The 24,298-nt window shown below is 33.5% G+C and overlaps 6 protein-coding genes across 9 annotated transcripts in view; 2 read left to right on the forward strand and 4 right to left on the reverse strand.

Moving 5' to 3' along the window:
* Positions 1-350: 350 nt before the first annotated feature.
* LOC107020900 (BAHD acyltransferase DCR-like) lies at positions 351-1,939 on the reverse strand. The gene has a single exon (XM_015221427.2). It carries the CDS (start codon positions 1,894-1,896, stop codon positions 523-525), a length of 1,374 nt encoding a protein of 457 aa, XP_015076913.1. The 5' UTR covers positions 1,897-1,939; the 3' UTR covers positions 351-522.
* Positions 1,940-4,429: 2,490 nt separating this feature from the next.
* On the reverse strand, positions 4,430-8,500 carry LOC107018508 (eukaryotic translation initiation factor 3 subunit F). The gene is made up of 6 exons (XM_015219005.2): positions 8,186-8,500; positions 6,282-6,361; positions 5,589-5,818; positions 5,203-5,324; positions 5,013-5,126; positions 4,430-4,863 (listed from the first exon to the last, which is right to left on the reverse strand). The coding sequence occupies exons 1-6, from the start codon at positions 8,405-8,407 to the stop codon at positions 4,774-4,776; spliced, it is 858 nt and encodes a 285-aa protein (XP_015074491.1). The 5' UTR covers positions 8,408-8,500; the 3' UTR covers positions 4,430-4,773.
* Positions 8,501-11,096: 2,596 nt separating this feature from the next.
* Positions 11,097-14,524, forward strand: LOC107018590. Of its 2 annotated transcripts, none has more exons than XM_015219110.2 (3): positions 11,097-12,280; positions 13,711-14,007; positions 14,180-14,524. In XM_015219110.2, the coding sequence occupies exons 1-2, from the start codon at positions 11,202-11,204 to the stop codon at positions 13,973-13,975; spliced, it is 1,344 nt and encodes a 447-aa protein (XP_015074596.1). In that variant the 5' UTR covers positions 11,097-11,201; the 3' UTR covers positions 13,976-14,007; positions 14,180-14,524. The 2 variants fall into 2 exon arrangements, with proteins under 2 accessions (XP_015074596.1, XP_015074595.1); XM_015219109.2 differs by having other exon boundaries at positions 11,099-12,280; positions 14,139-14,524.
* An 878-nt stretch (positions 14,525-15,402) lies between these two features.
* LOC107018632 (30S ribosomal protein S31, chloroplastic) lies at positions 15,403-16,971 on the forward strand. The gene is made up of 3 exons (XM_015219163.2): positions 15,403-15,631; positions 15,732-15,796; positions 16,706-16,971. The coding sequence occupies exons 1-3, from the start codon at positions 15,454-15,456 to the stop codon at positions 16,826-16,828; spliced, it is 366 nt and encodes a 121-aa protein (XP_015074649.1). The 5' UTR covers positions 15,403-15,453; the 3' UTR covers positions 16,829-16,971.
* A 197-nt stretch (positions 16,972-17,168) lies between these two features.
* LOC107018834 (pleckstrin homology domain-containing protein 1-like) lies at positions 17,169-19,941 on the reverse strand. Of its 3 annotated transcripts, none has more exons than XM_027917231.1 (2): positions 19,383-19,941; positions 17,169-17,487 (listed from the first exon to the last, which is right to left on the reverse strand). In XM_027917231.1, exon 1 carries the CDS (start codon positions 19,831-19,833, stop codon positions 19,390-19,392), a length of 444 nt encoding a protein of 147 aa, XP_027773032.1. In that variant the 5' UTR covers positions 19,834-19,941; the 3' UTR covers positions 17,169-17,487; positions 19,383-19,389. The 3 variants fall into 3 exon arrangements, with proteins under 3 accessions (XP_027773032.1, XP_015074901.1, XP_027773031.1); XM_015219415.2 differs by lacking the exon at positions 17,169-17,487 and adding an exon at positions 18,344-18,623; XM_027917230.1 differs by lacking the exon at positions 17,169-17,487 and adding an exon at positions 18,685-18,860.
* Positions 19,942-20,919: 978 nt separating this feature from the next.
* LOC107020619 (mucin-5AC) overlaps positions 20,920-24,298 on the reverse strand; it is a 6,426-nt gene continuing 3,047 nt past the window's right edge. The window contains exons 3-5 of the mRNA XM_015221058.2: positions 24,003-24,117; positions 21,761-22,822; positions 20,920-21,441 (exon numbers count right to left, since the gene is read on the reverse strand). Of these exons, the coding sequence (XP_015076544.1) occupies positions 21,184-21,441; positions 21,761-22,822; positions 24,003-24,117 (1,435 nt within the window). The 3' untranslated portion in view covers positions 20,920-21,183. The remainder of the gene's footprint in view (positions 21,442-21,760; positions 22,823-24,002; positions 24,118-24,298) is intronic.

Genomic DNA, 24,298 nt, shown 5'->3' on the forward strand with positions numbered 1-24,298 from the left:
CAAATCTTAACATTCATACGTGTATTCAGAGTCAGAGGTCTTGATCTTAATGAAAACAAATGAGGCTATAACAACAATTCGAAAAATAAGTACTCCCTCGGTTACGTTCTATTGCACTTTTTGAGTTCGAGATTCAAATAAATCTATTTTTAAACTATGTATCGGTACACTTACTATTGTCATGCATTAATAAGTACTCCCTACGATTCGTTCTGCTTCACCTTTCAAATTCAAGATTCAGTCAAATTTATTTTTGATCGTAGATTTTTCATAAATCTTTTAAATATTTTGAATAATCAATGAGTGTGACTTAAGATCTCATTTAGATAATTTATAATATATAAATTTCATTTCAAAAATATTAAACATTTTATGCGTAAAAATTATCTGTCAAACTTAAACTGTTTGACGATCAAAAAATAAATGTATCATACAAAATCAAATAGAAAAAGTACTATTTTACTCGTTCTGTTTATTTTTACTTGTCCATATTTAACTATGGAGGCCGTAATACAGTAACATTCAGTACACAGTAACATACTGCATGAACTCCGGGTCAGACTCCAGGGCATCCATTGTTTCCGGCGACAAAATCACCTCCAAATCCACACTTCCTCCTCCTCCTCTCCCCGGAAAAGCTGATATTTTTCCGTCAAATTTATTCGCCCGTCCACTCCGAACAGCAACCGGCCTTCCCCACCCGAAATCATTATCGTACATTGGAAATCTCGGCGAGCTTCCCATGGTTAACATAGCTCCATCGAAATTTCCCAACGGAAAACACCGTGGATCCTTTTCCCAATCCTCTACGAACTTCCTCACCATAATATCATCGTGCGCGTTCACGTTTTTGGTCAATTGCTCCGCACACCAGTACAGATCATTAGCCAGAACTTCCCCTGCTGATGCGTAAATCGGAATGCTCTGAATTGCATTGCCGAAGTACAACGAATTTAGCTTCGGTTGGAGACGGTGACGGCAATTTACCGCCATTCTAAATGTAGTCATTTTCGAAGGTGGGAATTTCCTTGCACGTGTTACCGCACGCCAGAGCAATGCGCATAGCGATTGAAATGATGAAATCTCAGCCGTTTCTGTTTTGATTTTCAGGTGATCGTTGCTCTGTTTTGCAATCAATTCAACAATGTTGATTCCTCCGTCGAAATTCAATTTCTGATTGTTCGTCTTCGCTTTGAGTCTTTGAATCGATTCCCTGCTAAAACTAAAAATCCTCTCCCTCAACGGAGCATCACCGGCGAAAGTAACTTTCGGTCCATCAGCCGGTAGTTTCAGTACAGAATTTGAAATCAAAACAGAATCACGTGTAAAATCAGGTTGCCTTACAATCCTTTTCACACCTCTACTCACCTCCGCAAATGTATTGAAGAAATTCCAAAACGATGTCCCGTCAGTGACGGAATGATTGACGGCGCATCCAATAAATACGCCGTCAGCTAATTCCGTCACTTGAACAGCTAGAAGAGGGATAAAATGTCCTCGATAGCTAACCGTTCGGTCGAAAGGGAAAAACTCGTTAACACAATGAGGAACATCAATAGAACCTATCACATCGCGAATACAAATGTGTGTAGCTGTAGCATGAACAAAATCAACACCATCGTCGTTGCAGGTAATGTATACGTAGCCATCTGAATCTGTGACAAACCGTCCCGCGAGTGGAGGGAAGCGAGTGAGAGTATGAGATAGATTGATTTTAAGAAGGGAAACGAGTTGAGGTATCGGAAAAGGTGGACGAGTGAATAAACAACCTTTCTGAATGTAGTGAACAGAGAGCATAGGAAGATCGGAAACGGAGAGTTTCAGATCGGGAAGTGACGATTTTTCCGACGGGAAAATGGTGCATTTGGAGACCAAAGCTACAGGTGGAGTAGTCATTGTTAGTTAAAATTTGTAGCTGAGGAGGATGAAAGTGAGTGTAGAAAGAGGATGGCTATTTATAGGGAATTTGATTCATGCATTTGTTGACCCTGTGTTCCATTTTATTATTTAATTGTGGGGGACTGCACTTCAAAAATATCTGTATTTTAAGTAATAATGAACTTGAGTCTTTGTCATTAACACTAAATGATAAAATTCAATGACCTATCTACATTGATTTTACGCTCCTAACATTCTTCGTCGAAAAATTATATTATATATACAAGACAAATTTTAAATACTTTCTTTGTTTCATTTCATATGACATCTTTTGCATTTCGAGATTCAAACAAGTTTATCTTTGATTATGATTTTTTCATAGATCCTTTTAACATTTTGAATTATCAATTACCTAGTTTATAAATATATAAATTTCATTTCAAATAAATTGAAAATTTCATATGCAAATGTCCTGTTAAAGTTAAACAGTTTGTCAGCACAATCCATGAATTCACAAAGTTGAACAGCGTGGAATATATTTAAATATCACGTAAATCATAAGAGGTGTACAATACTTTTTAAACAAATGCGTTCAATAGTAATAGAACTTTAGTTTAGTTAAAGTGTATGTCTAAGATTTCAATAATAGTTTAGGTGGTTCTTATGTCTTATTCCGGTATAAAATAATGATATGTATCTAAGTTTAAAATAACTTTTTGATAGATATGCTACAATTTTAAACACTATTAAAAAAATTCTAGCTTTGATAGATCATAAAATTCGAACAGTGAAAATAATCTCTTACAAAAATATAAGTTATATTAAGATCATGTGTATTAGACTACCATGTCCATCTCTTTTTCGACTCTTATAAATATATGGCAAAAGCTTAATATATCAAACTATCTTTTATTTCGCTTTCATATTCGAGTAATAACAAATGAGTTAACATTTTTAGTGAATCTACGGAATTTGATTAATGTATTTGTAAAGATTTCTAATGCTGTCTTTTCGTTGCTTGAAAGATATGGCGGCACGGTGCCCAACTAACTATAAACCATAATACAACATATTTCTTCGTTCATTTTTATTTGTTTATGTTAATAAAAGTATATATTAGGTTTTAAAAGATGTAAAAAAAAAGTAGAAAAATTATTTATTTTTGGTGAAAAATTACTATTTTTATGTAAGATTATCTATTTTATAAAGACGTTAGACTTCTGAGTTTGCAAAGGATTGTCACTTTTCTGATAATATACATTAAACAGTTGTTCACACTATCACTTGTTATTTATAAATAATATATTTCCTTTTATTTTTGAAAACGAATTTTCAGAACTTTATCTTCTTTTCCACAAACAAATTCCGATGTACTTTATTATCGTTAAGTGATTCGTTGATACCATGATTTTATATACTAATATACTGGTGAGTAAAATAGTTCTATCTTGAAGGAATATATTACATTAACCTCCAGTAATTGAGAGGAATAATTTTCTTAAAGAAAAAAATTACTCTTTATACATATTAACGACAATATATTATAAAAGTGAATTTACTTTAAGTATCTATAGATATTTTGTGATTTTTAAAATATATGTATGTGTTTGTGTTTATACTTGGACAAATATGAAATATATTTTTCTGCTAATTATTACTAATTAATTAATTAATTCCACTACTTAGCTTGTGTTCTACATGATCCCAGATAAGAGTTCAGTTTATTAATTCTCAGAATGATCCTCAAAACTGTCTTTCTTGATTGGTCGGTGTATTCTAATTTATAATTTAATCCCAATTAGGAATATTTGGATATTATGAAAAAAAATAATTAATACAGTTGTATCTACAAGATTTTATAAGTACTACTTTGTAGTATTATTTAATGGTTTGACTTTTTGAGTTTTATTTTTAATGTGCAGGGCGGATTCAGATTTTTTTTTAATTTATATAAATTTGGAAAAGTACATGTGCAAAAAAGTATATTAAAAATAATGTTGTCAGTGGAGAAACATATATATTACGATTAGAATGTGAAAAATGTATTTTTAGTACACTGAATTAGCTTGTGAATTTCCTTTAAAAAATAATGTATAAGGGACCCCTTTTCATCCTTTAATATAGTTTTAAAACAAATGATTTAGCCATTGCAAATTTGCAATCAAATATGTCCATACACCGAGAAAAAATTTAATGAGGAGAAGTATTGAAAACACCGCTGAATTTGATGTAAGTTACTATTTTCGTCCTTGAACTATTTACGATCTTAAAAACACCCCTCTACTTAACTAACTAAATTCAGATACACCCTCAATCTGCCACATGACATAGCAAGTGGTCTCAAACTCTTGTAAGAGCATAAAACTCTTAATAAAATGCCGAGAAAGGTGTTGAAAACATCTCCAGACTTAACAAGAATTTAAATTTTTATTTCACTCATGTAGAAAGATCGAGGGTGTATCTAAATTTTAAGGCCATCAATAATTAGAGAATGTAGTTCAAAATGTAATACATACAACCATAACATAATTTAGATTGTGCAAGTTGCAAATTGTGCCAAATTCAAGAAAGTTTTATGTATTAATATTACTATTTTCTGTTAAAAAAAATCAAACTGAAGCTGTCAAAGGTACTGGACATTTTCAATGAACAACTGTTACAAAAAGATGGGAAACTTATGTATCCTTACACCTCTCTGACTTCTAACCTATCGAGTACTCTGAGTCTCTCTCGCACGGAAAATTGTCTGTCTAGTTAACCTATTGAGTACTCTGAGCCAATACTTGAAACCCATGAACCTCATCTATCGAGAGGATTGATCGCGTTGAGAAAAGCCAGACCATTCAGTCACCCGGTCAAAAATCTGGCATTGAATTACGAGAATGAAATCATCAATCACAGGATCTGAGCAGCAGTATTCAGCTTTTCTGCAAAGCTGAGTTGAGTCCTCGTGAGGCTTGCCAAATACAGCAAAAGCAATTGGTCCTACAAATAAAGATAAATTCAGGGTTAAGATAACCCAGATCGAACCACAGTGACTTAACCGGCAGTAAAGAGTCTCTTACCTACTTTCTGGGTCGGGAAAAGGGGCAGAGAAGCAACGGCATAAACATAGTAAGGGGCAAAAACACTACCTGAAGGCCATCATTCACAAGCTTATCAAAGGCTTGGGATGAGAGTTTAGGAATTGTAGCCACGGTATCAGCAATGAATCTTCCTGTTTTGTTATCCTGGGGTAGACGTCCTTCCTAAAAATGAAACCCAATTAAGAGACAAAAATCCATAGAAACTTGCTAAATTCAAGTAAGAGAAAGTTACTGTTACCACGACATCATCAACATATTTGTGGACATCATCAATAAGAGCAAGTAATTGCTCCATTGATGCTTCCATTCCTTCAAGATCATTGGGAAGTTTGTCCACACTTGTTGTCTTGAGCATATCAACTGCATCAAGGGGCGCAAGAAAGTCACAGTAAAGATTTTTATAGCGAACAGGAAACAAAACCTAGTGCTTCAACCAATATACATACACTACTTCCCAACTTCAACACATAAACTATATGGCTACTTTTTGCATAACATACTTGAGATGAATAACTATTTAACCCCTCTTCCATCCAATCTGACCAATGCACATGGACATAGCTAAGTCAATAGCAGTAAAATAGGGCCTACTCTATTTGGAAGGGAAGGGAAGTAGAGACATACATCCAACCCTTTCAGCTTCAACCATGCGTAGATCCAATGGGATTTCCTGGAATTGAGCAGCAAGTGGCTGATCTCCAAGAGACAAATGCACAGAGACAAAGCCTTTTATTGAAGCTTCCCCATTTTGAAATCCAGTATCAACAGTCAAATGTATAGGATTTGAACTTTCTCTAGAATAAAACTCTTGGATCAAAGCACTACCACCAGAGACTCCAAAACCAGTAGAAAACCTGGAAAGTTTAAGCATGAGATATCCACAAATTCATCAGCTCAAGTATTCCAAGTGTTTGATATGTTGACTACACCACACAGAATAGGAGGCGCATAAGTCCACTAACCAAAACTTAGGGGGGATGTAGTGGGATATTCAAGGAAAAAAGAACCTGAAAAAGTTGCCTAATGTTTTATAATATATAAAAGAAGGCGGAAAGAATTGTATCTTGACAAATGCAGTCATTATTACATGTTTTTTACATGTAAATATCGTGGCTAGTACCATTCCGCTCAGTCTCACTTATCCAAACAAACACTATTTCCTTCATTCCAGATTATTCACCAAATATTCAAGTAGCACCCAAAAAAAAAAAAAAAGAAACAAACAAACAACAACAACAATTGTGCCTTAATTCCAAGAAAGTTGGGGCATAAACACAAAAGCATAAAATAGAAGGGCATAAATATATCAAGAATTACCATCCAACAATCACTTCCTTTGGATTCACCTTCTGATGAGACGATAACATGTTATGATGGTAATCAATATCCAGTGCAACCTTTAAAAGAAGGCATGCCCAAAAGTTCAGAAAAAGTAATAAAATAAAAGCACATTACAACAAGCTCTATATCACAAATGGGCTTATCTTTTTAGAATCATGAAATTAACAATACCATCAAGAGAAAAGAAACAACAATATGGCAAAACAGAATGAACGAAGACATTTTAGAAAGATGTATTAGCTCTAGGAGTATTTAGAACATATAAAATAATTCTACATAAATTTGTGTGCCTGTGTAGTTCCTGCAGACTCTTTCATCGACACGTTCATTCTTGACACCATCGTGCGATAAAAAACAACCACTCTCCAAATTAAAATATAAGGTTAAATGCAGGCATTTCCCCTCTCTCTCCCTCTCTCATTGCATTTACCCCAACTTTCCACTTCTACAATTAGATGCTAAATAAATATTTGCTATTCCCTCCTATCCAGAATAATTGGTTTCATAAAAGTGGTTCCGTAACAATTGATGTGTCACAAAACCAAGAAGGGATTTAATTCTTTTTTCTTAAATTTTCCATCGACACACTCCTAATCACCATGATATTTATGTCAACTAAGAAAATAAAATCATAATTACGGGTATTTTAGTCAAGCCAACTATTAATTTATAGGAGTTAGTGAATTCCTTAATTCATGTGCCCAAGCCTAAAACATCTATTGTTTCATACCTATTCCAAAACCTTGCTAACAGTTTTGTCCAAACAAATCTTTGGTGTATTAGTTTGATACGTCTACATAGCTTCAACTATTTTTCATTCTCTTTCTTTGCATTTTCATCTCTACACTTTCTATGTGAAATTTCTTCTTTTAGAAATATAATGAGGAAGGAGCTTAGTTGCAATCAATTAACGTAACAACTGTAACTAAGAGTGAAGAAAGAAAACTGAAACAACTAACATATCAGAATTCGGTAAACATTAAGGTCTTTATTAGTTGGACTGTCACTCCATGAGTTTATGTTGTCACTCCAGTGAAAGGCACTGGATAAATGGATCCATTATCTGATGACTGATCACTTCTTAGATAGATCAAGGACCAGATATAACTCTTATATTGTACAAAATTGTTAATACTGGTGATATTTACAGGTTAGCTCAAGCCACAAACTAGCAATAAGGATTCAGGTTACAGAATACACGTTGCTGCAAAGAGTCCTTCATCTTCTCTTGAAACTCTGCCCCACCTCACCCCGACCTACCAAATAAGCCCTTCCTTTGCAATGACAGCAAAAATGAAATTATCTAGTTTCTAACTATTACACCTTAAGTTTTCTTCGTTCACTGCACCTCAGAAAAACACGGTGCAAAATGGCCGCCATCTACCCTTTTCCATTTGAATTAATACTCATTAAGTTTCTTGTCATACTGATTGGCTCGACACACCTGAACTATTAAGCTCTAAAGCAAAAAATAAAATTCAAATTCACACACACTAAGTTAACAAGATCTATAAACTAGTAAAAATATCAGACAGGGTTACTAAAATGCAACTATTTCCTACAAAATATATTCCTTTCTCTAAGTATTTTCACTCAGTATTTGCATGGTTTAGACACAATTTACCATGCACAAACACAATGTGCACCCTAATCAGCGATATTCGTCAATAAAGTAATATAGCAACAATAAAATTCTCTAAGTTCGAAAAATTCACTAAAAAATGCTCATTTGATTCATGTCGTTAACCAAAATTACACCAAAATCATTCAAACAGAGAGAAAGAGTTACAAACGAAATACAGCTCATTTCCGATTCATTCCAGTAAAATCAATCTAAAACGGACTAAAATTAAGAGAATTTGCAGTAATGAGAGGCAAACCTGATCTTGAGACTCGCTGTGCGGAACAGCATAACAATTCCTAACATCAACAGTACCATCAGGTAATACAGAACCGAGAAGAGTCCCAATGATACGCTCGGCTTGGTCAGGTCGCCTCACAAAGCAATCGCAAATGTTGAAAATGACTAAAGGATGAACTTTAGCCGATAATCTTGCTGATGATGTCGAAAATTGCAACACTGTTTGATCGCTGGACGCCATTGTTGCTATCCACTGTTCTTCGTACTCTGTAAGATGGAGAGAACTGTGTGTGAGTGAAGTTGCTAGGGTTTTGCGGATTGGAAAAAACGGGTGAAGCTTTTTTTGGGCCGGGTCTTCTTTTTTAACCCAAAAACAAGAGAATGAGACTATTTTGGGCTTTTTCTCGTATCGTTAAAGTTAACAATGGATTTTAGTGACAGAGCTACGAATTTTACGAATGGTGTTCAGAAACTGTAGAACGAAAAGTTTTTTTAAAAAGGGCAACATGAAGGGTGTTAGTAACACGCACTCATTCAAGGTGTTTGATACCCAATGAAAAGGTCTGAAATTGTTACTACAACAATATATTGTGTCAAGAGTGTTTAAAATATGTTATTTAGTCACTTCGTATATCATTTTACTTGTATATACAATATACTTTTTTTCGACAGAGGGTGTGCAATGGGACACCCCTAATGGTATTGACTCATTTGACCGAGAACAAGTTATTTTGAATTAGTTATTAGAAGATTGTTATTCTACCTTCAATGTAGGATAAAAATAACACTACAATTCTATGATAAGTTATACTGCGACAATTCCAACTAAACATGAGATAAACTCATCTTAATGTTAGAATTAGTTCTTCTGCATTTTATCCAATCAAATATGAGATAAACTCTTCTTAATTTAATCAGAATTAGTTATCATAGGACAGATAAAATCATTCAAAAATTAATTTCTAAATTAGTTATCATTTGTCCTATGTACCATATAAGCCCTAAAGGTCTAAAGTTGAGTACTAAAAAAGCTCATAAAAATCAAATTAGAAAGATTTTAACACGAGATAAAAAAGGATTTCACTCTTTAAATTTAGGGGCATATTTAATCTTTTTTTCTGTAATTTTTAATTTCAATTTTTGTTACTTGGAAAAAGTTGCTTTCTTTTGTTAGTTTGTATCATGGGCAACAATGGAACATCAACCTAACAAATGAATATGGTCAAAATTTATTTATGTTTATATCAAATAAAATGAATGTATTATCATTATCATATATATTTTTGATTTATTTTTTTCGATTCTTAATAGTTACAAAATCAAGATTCTTAGTGAATAGATAAAGAAACAAATATATATATATATATATATATATACATGCATAACTTGTTAGACAATAAAGATATATATGCACAATTTTTTAATGAGTAAATGTATCCATCTAAAATCGTAAAGTTAAAAGAATATATTTTTACCTTTTTTCTCTAATACAACTAACTAAATTTCTTTAAGAGTGAGTTTCGATCCAAAAATTTATTCATTTTGAAATGAATTACCTTCTTTAATTTATCATCGTAGTCATATATTTACGCTTCCACTAACTTCAAAGGAGAATTGCCGAAGAGGCCTTAAAGTTTCTATTACGAGATAATTGAAACAAATTTAAAATTTAAAATTTAAAAATTTTTTAATTGTATAAAATTTCATAAAAATAGTTGAAAGATAGGAATACTTTCTCTTTTATAATTGTTTGACTTTTCCTTTTTATCTTTTTAGATTTTTTTGAAAAATAATCCTATCATATTTTTTTAAAGAAAAATTAAAATTTAATGATGTCCGCATTAGAATTCTAATTTAATTCGAATAACGTATTACAAGAGTGTCATTCAAAAATGAGGCTCTCAATATATCAGTTTTACTATTATACGTTATCTAATAGTTAGGAAATAAATAATATTTAATAATAAAAATAAATAAATATAAATATATTTTTATAATTTTAAATTAAACAAAATAAAATAAAAATACTTTTGATATAATAGACAAATATAAACGAACAAGAAAATATGCTAGGTGATTGTTATATTTTTATTATTTTTTATTATAAAATTAATGTAATTTATTTTATTTGTTAATAGAAGAGTCCAATAAAAATTTTAGATTGCCTAGTTGAAAATATTGACATATAATCTTTTAAGATTTTTTTTAATTAATAATTTAATATTTACGAGCTTAATTATTTTAAATTTGTATAGTATAGAGCTTGAAACTTCTGATTAAAAAAAAGGACTCATCTATTCTACTACATTCTTTGATGATAATTTTCGAGAAGTTAAAAACAAGGCTAAAAGATAACTTTTCTCTATATGTATTTTGAAGTTTAAGCTAAATATAGCTTATTTATTTTGAAATATTTTGAAGTTTAAGCTAAATTTAGATTATTTATTTTGAAATATTTTGAAGTTTAAGCTAAATATAGATTATTTATTTTGAAATATTTTTAAATAAGGAAATTTTGAAAATTTGGAAATAATAAATTTAGGGATGTACAAAAAAAGACAATATTTAATTTATTTCAGCTAATTAGTGAATACTTTGAATATGCATGTGTTGCACTTCATAAAATACTTCTGATTCTCACTTTTACTATATTAATAGACAAATGTATCTTATCTTTAATATTAATTATTTATTATTATTTTTCAAATAGAGAAATATAACAAAATAATTATATTAATTATTATTTTATTTAATAAAAATTTATATATCACGTCAACATTTTTAACGAAAGAGAGTGGGAATTAGTTGAAGTGTTTCAAGATCTTGAAACTCAAAAAAAAAAAAATAGTTTTCTTCCTTTTTAGAGATCTAAAAAAAAAAGTCCCCTTTCCCCACGGGTTTTCTGTTTTTTTTTTTTTCTTTCATATTTTGTTTTGATTTGACCACTTCTTGTGCCTATTTTGTTCTACTTCCTCTCCATACATTTTTCCTATTTACTCTTAAATAATGACCAAAAAATAGGTATTATACTAATTATGAAACTCCAAAATTCTCTTCTTCTTCAATCCTCTTCTCCTTCAACCCTTTGTTTTCTCAATTCATCTCCAAAATCAAACAAATGGGGTCATAAAAATCCAAACTTTATTTGTAAACTTGTTCTTTTTAGCCCAAAATCACTTAGGTCACAAAAAAATGACTCTAAAGGTCATAGTAGCATACAACCATGTTGTTGTAGTTCAAGATTTGATGAAGAAAATTTTGATGGTGAAGGGATTGAAAGAGGGGAAAATGAAGGGTCTTGTGCAATTTTTGGGAGTAAAGATTCAATTTTTCCATCAAAATTTGAGTCTCTTGAGCCAAGCTTGTTTGGTATTGAGGCAGAACCAGAAGCACCATATTGGCCAGAAAGGGAGGTAGTTTTATGGGCACATATAGAACAAAAAGCCAAAAGTTTTGGACTTCCTTTGTCACTTAGAATGATGCAAAAGAAACATCAATGGGAATCTTGTAGATTTAAAGATTTAAAGGTAACAAATTCTTGCACATCAAAGGCTTTAAATTCATTGGTATTCATTATTGTGGAGTTGCAAACTTATGCATTGCATATGAGGGAATCAATTTGTAATGAAGATTTAGAAATGATTATTGATAAAGTGCAAAGGGATATGTATGCATCATTTGTATGTCTTTTTCGACAAGTATTTTCGCAAACACCTATGTTAATGATGGAGGTAATGACTCTCTTGGCTAACTTTAGTGTTTACTCTGCTTCTGGTGAGAATTGTGATCAACCATATCTAAAAGTTCATTATCCTGATATTGTTCCTCAAGATATGTCAAAAGTAGTGTGGAGTGATGAAGAGAAAGAATTGTGGGATTCAATACAAGATGAAGCTTTGAATATGAGGGGTGGTTCAAGGGGCATTGATTTTGATAATGAAGTCATGTCGAAGTTTGTTTCGCCATTGTCGGTGGAGATTGAACCAGATAATAGTGTTGACTATTATAAGACTGATCTTGTTTATCAGATGAATCTCACACATGAGCCTAATAACACTCTTTTGCTATGCAATTATGCAAACTTTCTGAAAGTTTTCGTTCGAGATAATAATAGGTAATTTCTTCAACTTCCCTTGTCTTACATATAATACATGATATGATCAGATACGGATTTGGATAGTAGTTTAGTTGGTAGTAGTGTATTGTTTTTGTCCATACTAGTAGTCGTAGTATTGCTCTTATAGTTTCTTGTTCTATGATTTCTGTCACTGTTTGTTGTTTTTGTACTTCCATTATCGAATTATTTTGCTGTAGTTACTGTTCAGATTGACTTGGACCGTTTTTCCTTGAGCCAAGGGTCTATCATAAACAACATCTCTATCTGAGGCAGGTCTGCATAAACTCTACTCTTCTTAGACATCACTGTTTGAGATTACACTAGGTATGTTGTTGTTGTTGTTGTTGTCGTCATATAGAAAAGCCATACAACTAAACTTAAAGGCTAATACGTCGAGCAACATAGAATTCTGTTGTGTCAATGCACAAAGAAAGCACACAATGACTGTGTATACCTTTGGTCGGTCTATGTCTATCATTGCTCATGTTGCGTTAACTCCTTTTCTTATTGTGTCAAAGAAAATGGTATGCAGAATTAGTTCCTCTTTGACCTAATATTGTAATTCCTCTTTTTTTCTATAAATTCTCAAAACTTGTTTTTTGTTTTTTGTAATCGATCAAGTTTCAAGAAGAATAAGCAAAAACTGGGTTATTGAGTTTGCTTGTTCTAGCCAGCCTAGTTACATTATTTGTTTTTGACAGTGCTACTCATATTTCAATTATTTGAAGCTCATTCCTTGGATTATAGTTTGCTGATTCCATGATTTTGAAAAGGTCACTTGAGCAATTTCTGAAAAAAAAAATTTGCGATCTTGGGAACAACATGATTTAGTGTTGAGATAAGTAGCATCTCAGAGTCATAGCTCGGAAATGGTCCTCTTAGACATCGGGTGGAGCTAGGAGGCCCAAGGGGCTTCATCACAGACCCCTTCCCTAAAAAATTATACTTTATATAAAAACTTAATATTATTTTTATGTTTACATAATAGATGTTGAATCCCTTTTCTTCTTCTTGTACAACAACAACATCTACCCAGTGTAATTCTACAACTGCGGTGTATGGAGAGTAGAGTATACACAAATCTTACCCCTACCTTGGAAGGTAGACACTAGAGAGACTGTTTCCGATAGACCCTCGGCTTAGGAATCTTAGCTTCTCGTATTTACTCTTTTATACTTTGGATCTCCTTAGTGAAAATCTTTGTTCTGTCAATGTTAGACATGACTTGAGATGTGTGCTTTTGGTTGGAGAATAGAACAAGGAAGACATGTCCTTTTTTTCTGTTAGTAGTTTCGGACAACAAATGAAACAGACACAAATAGAGATTGATAGTTACATAGAGCTCATATAGTCATCCCGAGTTAGTTTGGGATAGAAGTGTAGTTTGTTTTCTATAATTTCAGACGATGAGTCATTTGTTGTAACAGGGCGGAGGAGTGCTTCAAACGGGCAGTCCAAGTGGAACCACCAGATGCAGAGGCCCTATGTCAGTACGCGATCTTCTTGTGGAAGGTTAAGAACGACTTGTGGGGAGCAGAAGAAAAATACCAACAGGCAGTGGCAGCTGAGCCTAGGAACCCTTATTATAGATGTACATATGCCAATTTCTTGTGGAACACGGGTGGCGAAGAAACTTGTTTCCTTCCTAGTAGTACTTCTTCTATCAATAACAAAAAGGGCGAAGAAGTTTAGTCGTAAATGCATCAAACTGAAGGAGAAAAATGGTGAGATTCCCTTATGCTTCTGGTAATTTTAACTACAGAGTGGAGAAGAAGTTCCTCAAGACGTCGATTTAAATCACATATTTGAATAAATACTAACGTGAATGATCGGTCTATTGTGTTTTTTTCTGTAGGGAAATGGCTATATTATTTGTTCTTGATTTTCTGTGTCTAGATTGAGTAGAGTGATTTGCATGGGAGCTGTTCACCACCACCACCAACAACATCTACGGTTCAGTACCAAACAAGTTGAGATCGGCTATATGAATCTGTACTGTCAGAGGGAAAGATCATAGTTCGAGATCAATTTTGTGGTCGATAATAAGTGAATTGAGTTCTCAAATTTTTGTAGAGTAGGGTATTTCATCTTTTGACTGACTTGTTATTAGTATATTTTTTGTATTTTTGAGTGAGTTTGGTAAAAAAAAAAAAAAACATAATCAATTGGGAATGTCTTGTATGATTAATCATTGTGTTACTTCCTACATTGTATATCAACGTACATTTTCTTTTTCTTTTACAAGTCTTTTAAGAAATATTAAAAATATATTTTTACTAATTTACTCTTATAATTATTTTTAATACATTATTTTTTTTTGTCTTATCTGTCAATATCAAGATTAACAAAAGAGGAACTTTACAATATTTATATTTTTAATCGAAAAGAGTCGATTGAAGGTGCAAAATGGAAAAAAATATAATTAATTTTTTAATTTGACAAGTAATGTTGAATAAATATCTTTGTTAATGTAGACAAGTAGTATGTGATAGAGGGTGTACTATTATCTCATTACTTCTCTTCACTATTATATATGTTAAAATTTCTTTATATATATATGATGAAATCTAACTATATATATATTCTCTCTCCGTACTATTTATTCGTTCATATTTTCTCTTTTAGCTGCTCCTATTTATTTGTCTATTTTCACATATAAAAAAAGGATAAATTTTTTTCCTATTATACCATTATTTAAGCTTTCTGAAAATCTTCAAGTTTTAATTCATTTTTTTCGAAACCATAATTAATAAGGGTAAAATTGTAACTTCACTATGCTAATTATTGTTATATTAATATGTCTGTCATTTCTAAAATGAACAACTAAATAGAGACGAATGGAGTATGAAATAACATTATTATTTCTTATTTCTCGTACCAAACAATCTTTTTCAGGTCCCAATTTATTGCTCGATATACTTTTAGATAAAAAAATATTTGATCTTCTGATAACTTGAATTCACAATTTTAAAGTTGAAAACGAATGATATTTACCATCCAAATAACTCTTAACATTTTTTTTTTCAAAACAAGGAAAAATAAGTGAATTTTACCTTAATTCAGGGGTATTTTGAATAAAAAAAGACAAAAGGCACATTATCTAGAAACAGAATAAAAAGCTATAGAACCACCACAAATAAAAACTCAATTCTATCAGTTGAGCTGCTGCAATGGCGTCGTTGTTAGTTGGTTCAGTTCCTATGGCTACTGTTCAATCCATGGCTTCTCTTTCTCCTAATTTATCATTCTCTCGTTCTCACTCCGTCGCCGGCAGCGTTTCAATCACGGCGGCATCTCCTTCAGCATCAATTTCGTTTTCGTCTCTCACCGATTCAAATCTCCCATTGAGTACGAATCACATACCTTTTCGAATTTATTGTTTGTGAATTTTGTGATGATTGAAGTTTCAGTTCGAGAAATTGAAAGTTTGATTTGATTTGATTTTCAGTATACTGCGGTAGAGGTGATAAGAAGACGGCGAAAGGCAAGCGGTTCAATCACTCCTTTGGCAATGTGAGTTCACTTTTCTGAGTTTATTTTGGTTTATTGCAGGATAAGACCTCCTTAATATGATTTAGTTTCAGATACACCCCGTATATTTTATAAACAAACACTTACCTCCTCCATATTAGGAGAATCCTATACTAACTTTCTAGTTTGATACGTGGAATAAGAATAATAATCTCGAAATAGAATTTGAGATTAAGTTTATTGCATATTTGAGTTAAAGGTATTGGCTTAAAATGACGAGTGTATCGAAGATGAATAAAATAATTTCAATGAGATATTTAACGTATTTATGCCTTTTAATTTTAGAAAAGAGAAGTATGTGTTTTGTTGAAATTGATAAATAAGATATCAACACAAATTACTTAATATGAATAATTTTTTAACCCATATTTGATTAAATGAATGTTAATTCCATATAAAATGATTTATAGATTCACTTGGAATAAGATTATTGGTGCATAAGGTTTTGCATAATTAATGCAGGAGTTTAATGCTTTAATATTATAGAATTTTATACTGAGATTCAATTGTTCATACATTTAGACGAATTGACCCCTAAAAAGTTTTAAACTATATTTTTTAATGACCGTGATTGCAACCTAGATGGATCTCGACTAATTTTATCGATAGATGGGATAAATTACCTAGTGTTATTTTGTCTCTGATAGAATTTGAACCTGAAACCTCATGGTTCTCGACCCTCTTCATTAACCACCAATGTTGATGATAGATTCATAATAGTCTCTTAAATATGCACTAACCAATTTTTAGTACTTTGAAGTTTGAGTGTTATTATCAAACGTTTAACAATTTATGTTCGTTAGATTTGACAGAAATAGTGAAAAAACAACAGTTGTTTCGACATTTTTTGTTGTTATTTTGAATTGATTCCGACGGTATGAATTGGTTTAGGCAAGGCCAAGGAACAAGAAGAAGGGAAGAGGACCACCTAGGGTTGCAGCACCACCAGCAGCACCAAAGAGAGATCCATTTGATGATGGCCAAGTCGTTAAAATTGAAATTCATGACCCATAGTTTTCTCGGAGGAGCAATTTCATTTTTATGTAGCTCTAATCTTCTACTACTTGTTTATTTCATTGAGATATCGAAATCTAAATATCGATGAAGTTAATCATTGGACTGAGATTTCTAGTTTGCTTGAAGGGTCTTCGTTTAAATGTTCTTGTGTCCTGCTAAATTATGCATGTGGTTCTAGCAACCTTCAGTATACAAGTGGTAATAGTCACTACTTTAGCTATTGAGAAAAGTGAAAAGCTTAGAGAACCCCACATTCCTTATGGGTTGAAAACCACGAGGTTTTAGGTTCATATTCTAGCGGAGACAAAAACATTAGGAGGTCTTTTGGTAGAGTGTATAAGAATAGTAATGAATAGAGTGTATTAATAATGCTGGAATTCGTTATGTTGGAGCTATTTCCTATCCAATATTTGGTTTGATATATTATCAAGGACACTTTGGCCTTGAACAAAGAAAGGATCAAAAAATGTCATAGCTAATACATCTTGCCAAATGACCCGTAGGTGTTCTTATTTAGACCTTCGTGGATAGAATTACTCCATATCTGTGCTGGTGGGAGGTAACCTATATCTCGAAGAATTAGTCAAGATGTGAGTGAGCAAATCCAGTCACAAAAGAGCTTCTTTTGTTTGGGTCACCAAGTTTGTCTGCGTCCACTACAATCATAAACAGCTTTACAGCAGGACACAAGTTGGATAAATAGAATTCACATAGATATTGGTTGAAGAAAATGCTGATTTTGATGTACAGGTTCCAACTCTTTTTTTATGACCAAGAAATCCTTCCAAGTCCAACCTTTAAGACCAATTGCAACCTTCAAAACTCGGGAATAATGGGTCCAACCTTCTACCTTACTCCACTTAAATACCAGGCTTAGTCGGCATGTCATAGGGCTTGAACTTCTGATCCAAGTCACAAGTCCCTTCACCTTTGCCACTTGAACCAAGCTCTGGGGCTAACTAAAAACCAACTTCTTGATACAAGAATTGTAAAGACTTCTAATGAAACTAAATCAAGATGCTGATATTGACAAAAGAAAGCAGGGGGAAGAGAAATTTTATTTTTCTGATCAGTTTCAGTTATAACGCAACATCTGAAACTACTAAATAGGCTGAAATACTTAACTTGGCAACTATGGAGATGTGAGCCTGAGAAATCTCGCCAAAAACAAACTTCTCTAGGTATTAGAAGACTCTCATCTGCAGCATATTTCATTCCAAAAAGAACCAGTTCTTTGATTCCGCGAAAGGAAGTAAATAGATATCTCTATGGCCATATCATGCAACATCTTGTAGATCATGAGACACTATTGTTAACGAAACTCAGGATTTTTCTTCTTCTATTATACCACACTAATATAACTAGAGGGAGAGCTATCTAAAATCATCTCAGCGACATAATGCAACTCTGAATATTATGTAAAATAAAGCCTTTCTTTTTGGTATTCTGAAAGACGTAACCAGCCTACCCACCAAAACATTAAGGACGAGAAGAAAGAAGAAGCAATCTGGCTGTAACAGAAAGGACCACAAAAGGAAAATGCTTATGGTACAAGACAATGAGGGTTCACCCTCACTTACAAATGAATGTAGATCCGAATTCACATGACCAATCTACACGAGGTTCTATAAAATGACCCAAATAAATATATCACCGCAGAGCTAAATTAGCAAGTGCTAACCTTGGAAAGTTAATGTGTCTTAGACTCAAACCAAGACCACCACAATTTGGTAGCATACATTTGTAGAAAGATGCATTTATACAAGTTGAAATCCATTTGATCTTGTGCAAACTGGGAATAAAATGTGCATTAATACAAGTTAGAATCCATAAAAGAGAAACAAAAGATTAACCAATGAGGGAAGCACAGGGCTTTGGTCTAATGGTAAATGCAGAGCGTGATGTGTGTTAGACGCACGCCACAGGTTCGAATCCTGCTCAAGACAAGCATGGTACCTCTAGAAATCTAGAGGGGTGGGCCCATTCTCCACCGAACTTTGAACTGTCCGCCATTGGCCCTCGAGGATTTCTTGGTTACCATAAAAATAAAAAACTAGTGTCTAAAATGCTGTAATTTTGCAGGAGAGCTTAAGAGACAGATATTGAGTAAAAAAGAGCAACATCGCCGAGTAGCTCGAGAATGCAAGAACTAATATAGCTAGAAACTAAAATACAAAGTTCAAGGGACAGTATCAAGCCCTGGATTTCCTATTCTATGGCATTATGTAATGGTGGAAAACGATACAATTTATTCAAACATTGTATTCATCGAGACACACAATCCGATATATTATGAATCAATATATAACGACCATCCAAACAAACTGTTATATACCTCTAAAGTGCCATCAGAATTAGATAAAAAAGCAAGATAAAATCCTTAACAGGTCAAAAAAGCAAAGGAGAAACTTCAACTCACAAATGACCGGAAATTTACAAGATTCATGATTCAAACAGAGTACTTACAGCTTCAAATACCAGAAATTATATACTCAATTCACACGAAAATAATTAATTTGCAAAAAAAAAAAAAAAACGAAGATACACGTACCATAATTTTATTTCCGGCTATCATTATCATAGTCGAGAATTTCATCACGAGTAACAGATCTAGAGTGCTGCACTATAGACCGTCCGATCGAATTGATCCAATACTCCTTCTTCTCCTCAGAATCAGCAATAAAATACATAGTATCAGACCTAGTTGAAAGCTCAAACGCAAATTGTTTATTCAGAACATCTTCAGCTCCTTTCACTGTAAGGCAATCACCCACCGGAATAACACCACGCGGTTTCGATCCTCTATTGAGATTCGCTTCCTTGAACCAAAACAGTTTCCCCTGTTTCAACACGAACCACCGGCGACGCCAGGTTTTTATGTACTCGCCTTGTTTTGTGAGCCAGCCGGCTCGTTCGGGGTTAACCCAGAATTCTACTCCGTCATAGTCGTCGGTCGATGGAGTTGTGTTATCGCCCATCACTGCTCGCCATATACTGGCCATGGGTGATGTGATTGAAGGAGAGAGAGAGAGAGAGAAGAGTGGAGAGAAAAATGTGAACACCAGACAGGTATTATTTTCTTTTTCTCTTTTTTCTCCTAATTTTACAAGTTCTTTTTTTTCTTTCAAAATGATTTAGAACATGTGGACTTATTACTCCATCTTTCTCTTCTTAGAGTTCTCGAGTTTGAATTAATATAAAAAAAATCTTAATAAAAATTATTTTCTTTTGAATACAATTTGATGTGATATAAATTTGAAATAATCTGATTCTAATATAAAAATATTGAGCGTCAGGCTAAAAACCATTTTAGAAAAAAGTATTCCTTCTTTTATCTTGATTTTTGATAAATTTTCCATTTTAATCCATTACATTTACAACATACTTCATGCCTCATTTATATCACCAATTCTTTTTCTTAATTATAACAAAAAAAAGAAAATATATTTCTATACTTAATAACAAATTAACTTTATAATATTTTTTTTATGATTAATGAAATAATTTATAATTACACAAACATCCGTTAATTATTTTAGATGGCACTATTTTTTTAAAAAATTCTTTCTTAAATTGTATATTAAATCAAATTACAACATGGAAATTTGAACGAAATAAATATTGAATTATTAAATATGGAGTTTCGAGCCCATAGAGGAAAAATATTTTGTTGGAAGGACTGCCTCCAAATATGGATCGCATAATGCTATACCAAGTTAAATCAGACTTCGATATATATATATATATATATATGGATTTAGTTTATAAATACTGAACTTTCCAGCTTATTCAAACAAAATACCGACCTGCTGGGTCATAATATTTTATTGTCCTTGTAGGTATGAACTCAAATTGTCCTTGACCATAGATTTTGATAGTAAATTCAAAAATCTATCTTCAAATATCTACCAAGCCATGAAAATTGAAAGTATTTTCAAAGACTTTTATTCACAAAATTTCAAATTTTTCGAAGTAAAATGCATGTCTAAATACAACTTCCAACTCAAATTTTCAAATTTAAACTTCAAAATCAATGGTCAAACGAGAGCTTATAGTCTGCAAGTAGGAACTAAAATGAGGCAAATTACTGCTTGTAGCAACTGGGAATTATATACTCACTTCAGAACCAGCATTTCTGTTTGCAAAAAATGGTTCTCAGCACACAACATAACTTATGAGAATAGGCTGGCTTAAAATTTCATAGCTAACTGTGCATCAATCTTTACATAACGTGGGAGACAACATGCATTGGTTTTTCCCAGGAAACAATTATAATTCAAGCACCAAAACTTTCATTCTGGTACTGAATCGAAACTATAATTTTATGATCTTGCACCAGCGAAGGGCAATCATTACCTTCCATGCGTATAGGCTGGAGATCGAGCACCTTTAACACCGCTAATAGCATCATCAACTTCACTCCCATCAAGACACATTGTATTGTTATTCACACTCACTTCAGAACTAGCATTGCTGCTCGTAGCAAGTGGGGAGTCGGATACACTCACTGTCCTGGTTCTGTTAGGTCCTGATCTTACACTGTACATGGAGGATGCTGGAATATTAGTCATCGATGGACGCAGATTTCCGGAGATGCTTTGCCTTATATCCTGTGAGAGAGGAATGTTCTCAATTAAGCAAAATCTTTGAGCAAAAAAAAAAAAAAACAAGGATGACAATATGCACAGCTTCATAGAGCTCCAGCAAAACCAAGAGAACATACTTTTATACTTTAAAAAAAGGGGAAAACTAGCCATGGTCACTATACATGTGTTCAAACTACAGAAAATTATCCCAAAAAGGAAGTTGTCATTCTGAAGATCATCATGTTGCATTAACACGAGAATGACAATTTCTAGAAATGCTGCATAGAGAATTTTGTGTATTAATCTTTGCCCAAAATAGCAGCATCAAATGAAATATACATACCATATGCCTCATAGCCATGTCCAAGGATTTTTTTGACAATGTCCTTCCAAAACCTGTACTGTCAGGTGATGAAGAGTGCGCATATAAGTTATTACGGGGAGAATGTTTATTATCTTGCTTAGCAGGAGGAGCCAGCTTCCGCATATTTACTACCCTTTCAACCATCTTAGTTCCAATCATACCAGGGCTTACATTATCATTAGCTTTAGCATGTAACCTACTCATAGCTGGAATAGGAACAGAGCTTCCACTGCTACGCACAACACCATTAGGAGGGCGTCCTCTAGCTGGGGAGCAAGATTGTCGTCTAACCCTTCCATTTGTAACTGGCTCAATGGATGAAGATCTAGCACTTGGTGCTCCAGGTCTACCCCTTGTAGCTGAAGTTGGCCTGTCAGATAGTGATGTCCGTAGATTAGGTGGAGCATCATAGGAGAGCCCTGGGATATCTGAAGGCTTCCATGGTCTGGGTTTTACAGCTGGAGAACTAGGACGTGAGGCTACAGGATTTCTTGCCGTAGTAGTTGCTGGTGTAACTGAAGACGGAGATTTAATTGAAGGAGCAGTAGCATTAGCTGTACAGGACACTGAACTAGGCCGACGAGTTGGAGTTGCTGCCCTTGATGTGGACTTCGATCCAGGAATGGATGCCCTGGTTGTGAGTGTTGAGGAGCTTCTGGTTGGTGTTGAGGACCTTGTACTAGACCTGGCTGTAGGTGTTGAAGATCTTGTAGGAACCGTAGACTTAGCAGAAGGCAAGGTGGAACGAGAAGTTGGTGTTGAAGACCTTGCTGGCCGGGACATGGTTGTGGTCGATGTTGTTTTAGAAGTTGCAGTGGATGTCATTGCTTTGGATGCTGCAGTAGATGTGCGTCTAGTTGCTGATGTCAAGGAGGATGTTGCACTTGATGTGGTTCGTCCAGTTGGAGTTGAAGGTCTTGATCCACCGGATGAAGATGGTCTTCGAAGACCTGAATTTGAAGTATTTAACCCGGTAGCAGAAGCAGGTTGTCTAGATGCTAAACTGCTTCTACCAGAGGGCTCAGGCTGGGGATTTGCCAACTGCATCCAGAATAAGAAGTTGCGTATTACAATCAGTCCATTGTTCCCAACAATTTCAAGTTAAGACTGCCTAACTGGAAGCTCCAACATTCCATCTGAAATTCCTAATTTTAACTGGGGCAGGTGGTTATGGGTGGACATTAAACCGATAAAAAGGGTCCGAACCGAATTAGGTCAGTTCTTTAGTTTTGGTTCTTTGGACTGTTTTCAGCTTTAATTTTTCAAAAGTTCGTTTTTTGGTTCTAAGATATCAGTATTTTAGTTGACCGAAATACCGCCAGTAACAATGACCACTGCAGCTGCCTCTTAGTCGTGTTCAAGAGCAAAACACCGTGGCTGCTGTTGTTTGATAAGGAGATAGAATAATCAGGTAAATCATTTATTACCAGCAATAATCCTCCTTGCACGAGAAATTTGTCCTTTTAAGAAGCTATAGTCTCATTTCTTTCAGTTTCCAGATTATGACAAAAATAGGTTGTCTCTGGATTATGTTGCAAATATATATAACAAATAACCATGCTAACTATAGGAATCATTTTCTTATGTTCTCATTTGTCATGCATTTCACTAATAGCCAATATCATCTAACTTTTGAAGCTCAATGATCAAAACTGAGCAAAGAGTCACATACCCTACAAGCTACAGGTGGTAGGCATAATTATGTATCTGTTTACGATTTAGGAGAACGTGTACTTTGTTAAACAAGCCTTACTACCCAACAACAATTGCACTCCTAGAAATTTACATCTACAAAAGGTGGTGAAAACTTTGAAAGATTGAGCAATGGTAATTCTAAATGCTCATGAGAAACTTCAAAAAGGAAATGCACATGAGTGTATCATATTATTTGATTTAAGAAATTCATTACGATAACTGTGATATACCAACAAAGATGATTTTGTTGCTAATAGCATTTGCTAAGCAATGGAGCCACCATGTGTGTTTTGAAGTAAAAGACCTGCAAGGTTCTTTCTACCTGATTATAGATTTTTTTTTCTTTTATTATGCTTCTTGCACATCTCTACATCCCTTCCACTGGCTGGACGTGTGGAGAAAATAACTTTAACTCATGACGATAACATTTCATGTATTAAGCATATTATCATATATAATACTCAACCTAATTACAGAAAATGCATTATTTCAGCAATCAAGGACGAGCTTTAGAGTATATTCTTACTCTAGATCTCAATGCAGTTGGACGAGCTTTAGCAATTCCCAGCTGACTCATCATTGATTTTTCTGACTCCATCTCAAGTGAAGGAAAAAGAGGAGTACTGGGAGGTGTTAGAAGCCTGAAATACAAAAATATATCAGACATAAATATACAGATAAAAGACATAAGCAGATACTCTTTTGATATAGAATGTTGAATAAGTGTGGCAAAAGATCATCCAATATCAGAGGTCTCGAGAAGCCTTTTCGCTTCTACTTTGAGCTTTTTAGCTTTTTTTTTGATTGATTGCATGGGGGGGG

This window comes from Solanum pennellii, chromosome 5 (assembly GCF_001406875.1).
Source record: "Solanum pennellii chromosome 5, SPENNV200".
Classification (NCBI taxonomy): domain Eukaryota; kingdom Viridiplantae; phylum Streptophyta; class Magnoliopsida; order Solanales; family Solanaceae; genus Solanum; species Solanum pennellii.

What these genes read in the sequence shown, in the direction of transcription:
- LOC107020900 (XM_015221427.2), bottom strand. Translation starts at nt 1,896, where the DNA reads ATGACTACTCCACCTGTAGCTTTGGTCTCCAAATGCACCATTTTCCCG.
- LOC107018508 (XM_015219005.2), bottom strand. Translation starts at nt 8,407, where the DNA reads ATGGCGTCCAGCGATCAAACAGTGTTGCAATTTTCGACATCATCAGCA. An exon ending in AAGGAAGTGATTGTTGGATG is followed by an intron (nt 5,819 to 6,281) that starts GTAATTCTTGAT and finishes TAAACTTTCCAG; the next exon opens with GTTTTCTACTGGTTTTGGAG. An exon ending in TTGTGAATGATGGCCTTCAG is followed by an intron (nt 4,864 to 5,012) that starts GTAGTGTTTTTG and finishes CTTTATTTGTAG; the next exon opens with GACCAATTGCTTTTGCTGTA.
- LOC107018590 (XM_015219110.2), top strand. Translation starts at nt 11,202, where the DNA reads ATGAAACTCCAAAATTCTCTTCTTCTTCAATCCTCTTCTCCTTCAACC. An exon ending in TTCGTTCGAGATAATAATAG is followed by an intron (nt 12,281 to 13,710) that starts GTAATTTCTTCA and finishes TTGTTGTAACAG; the next exon opens with GGCGGAGGAGTGCTTCAAAC.
- LOC107018632 (XM_015219163.2), top strand. Translation starts at nt 15,454, where the DNA reads ATGGCGTCGTTGTTAGTTGGTTCAGTTCCTATGGCTACTGTTCAATCC. An exon ending in CGATTCAAATCTCCCATTGA is followed by an intron (nt 15,632 to 15,731) that starts GTACGAATCACA and finishes TTTGATTTTCAG; the next exon opens with TATACTGCGGTAGAGGTGAT. An exon ending in TCAATCACTCCTTTGGCAAT is followed by an intron (nt 15,797 to 16,705) that starts GTGAGTTCACTT and finishes GAATTGGTTTAG; the next exon opens with GCAAGGCCAAGGAACAAGAA.
- LOC107018834 (XM_027917231.1), bottom strand. Translation starts at nt 19,833, where the DNA reads ATGGCCAGTATATGGCGAGCAGTGATGGGCGATAACACAACTCCATCG.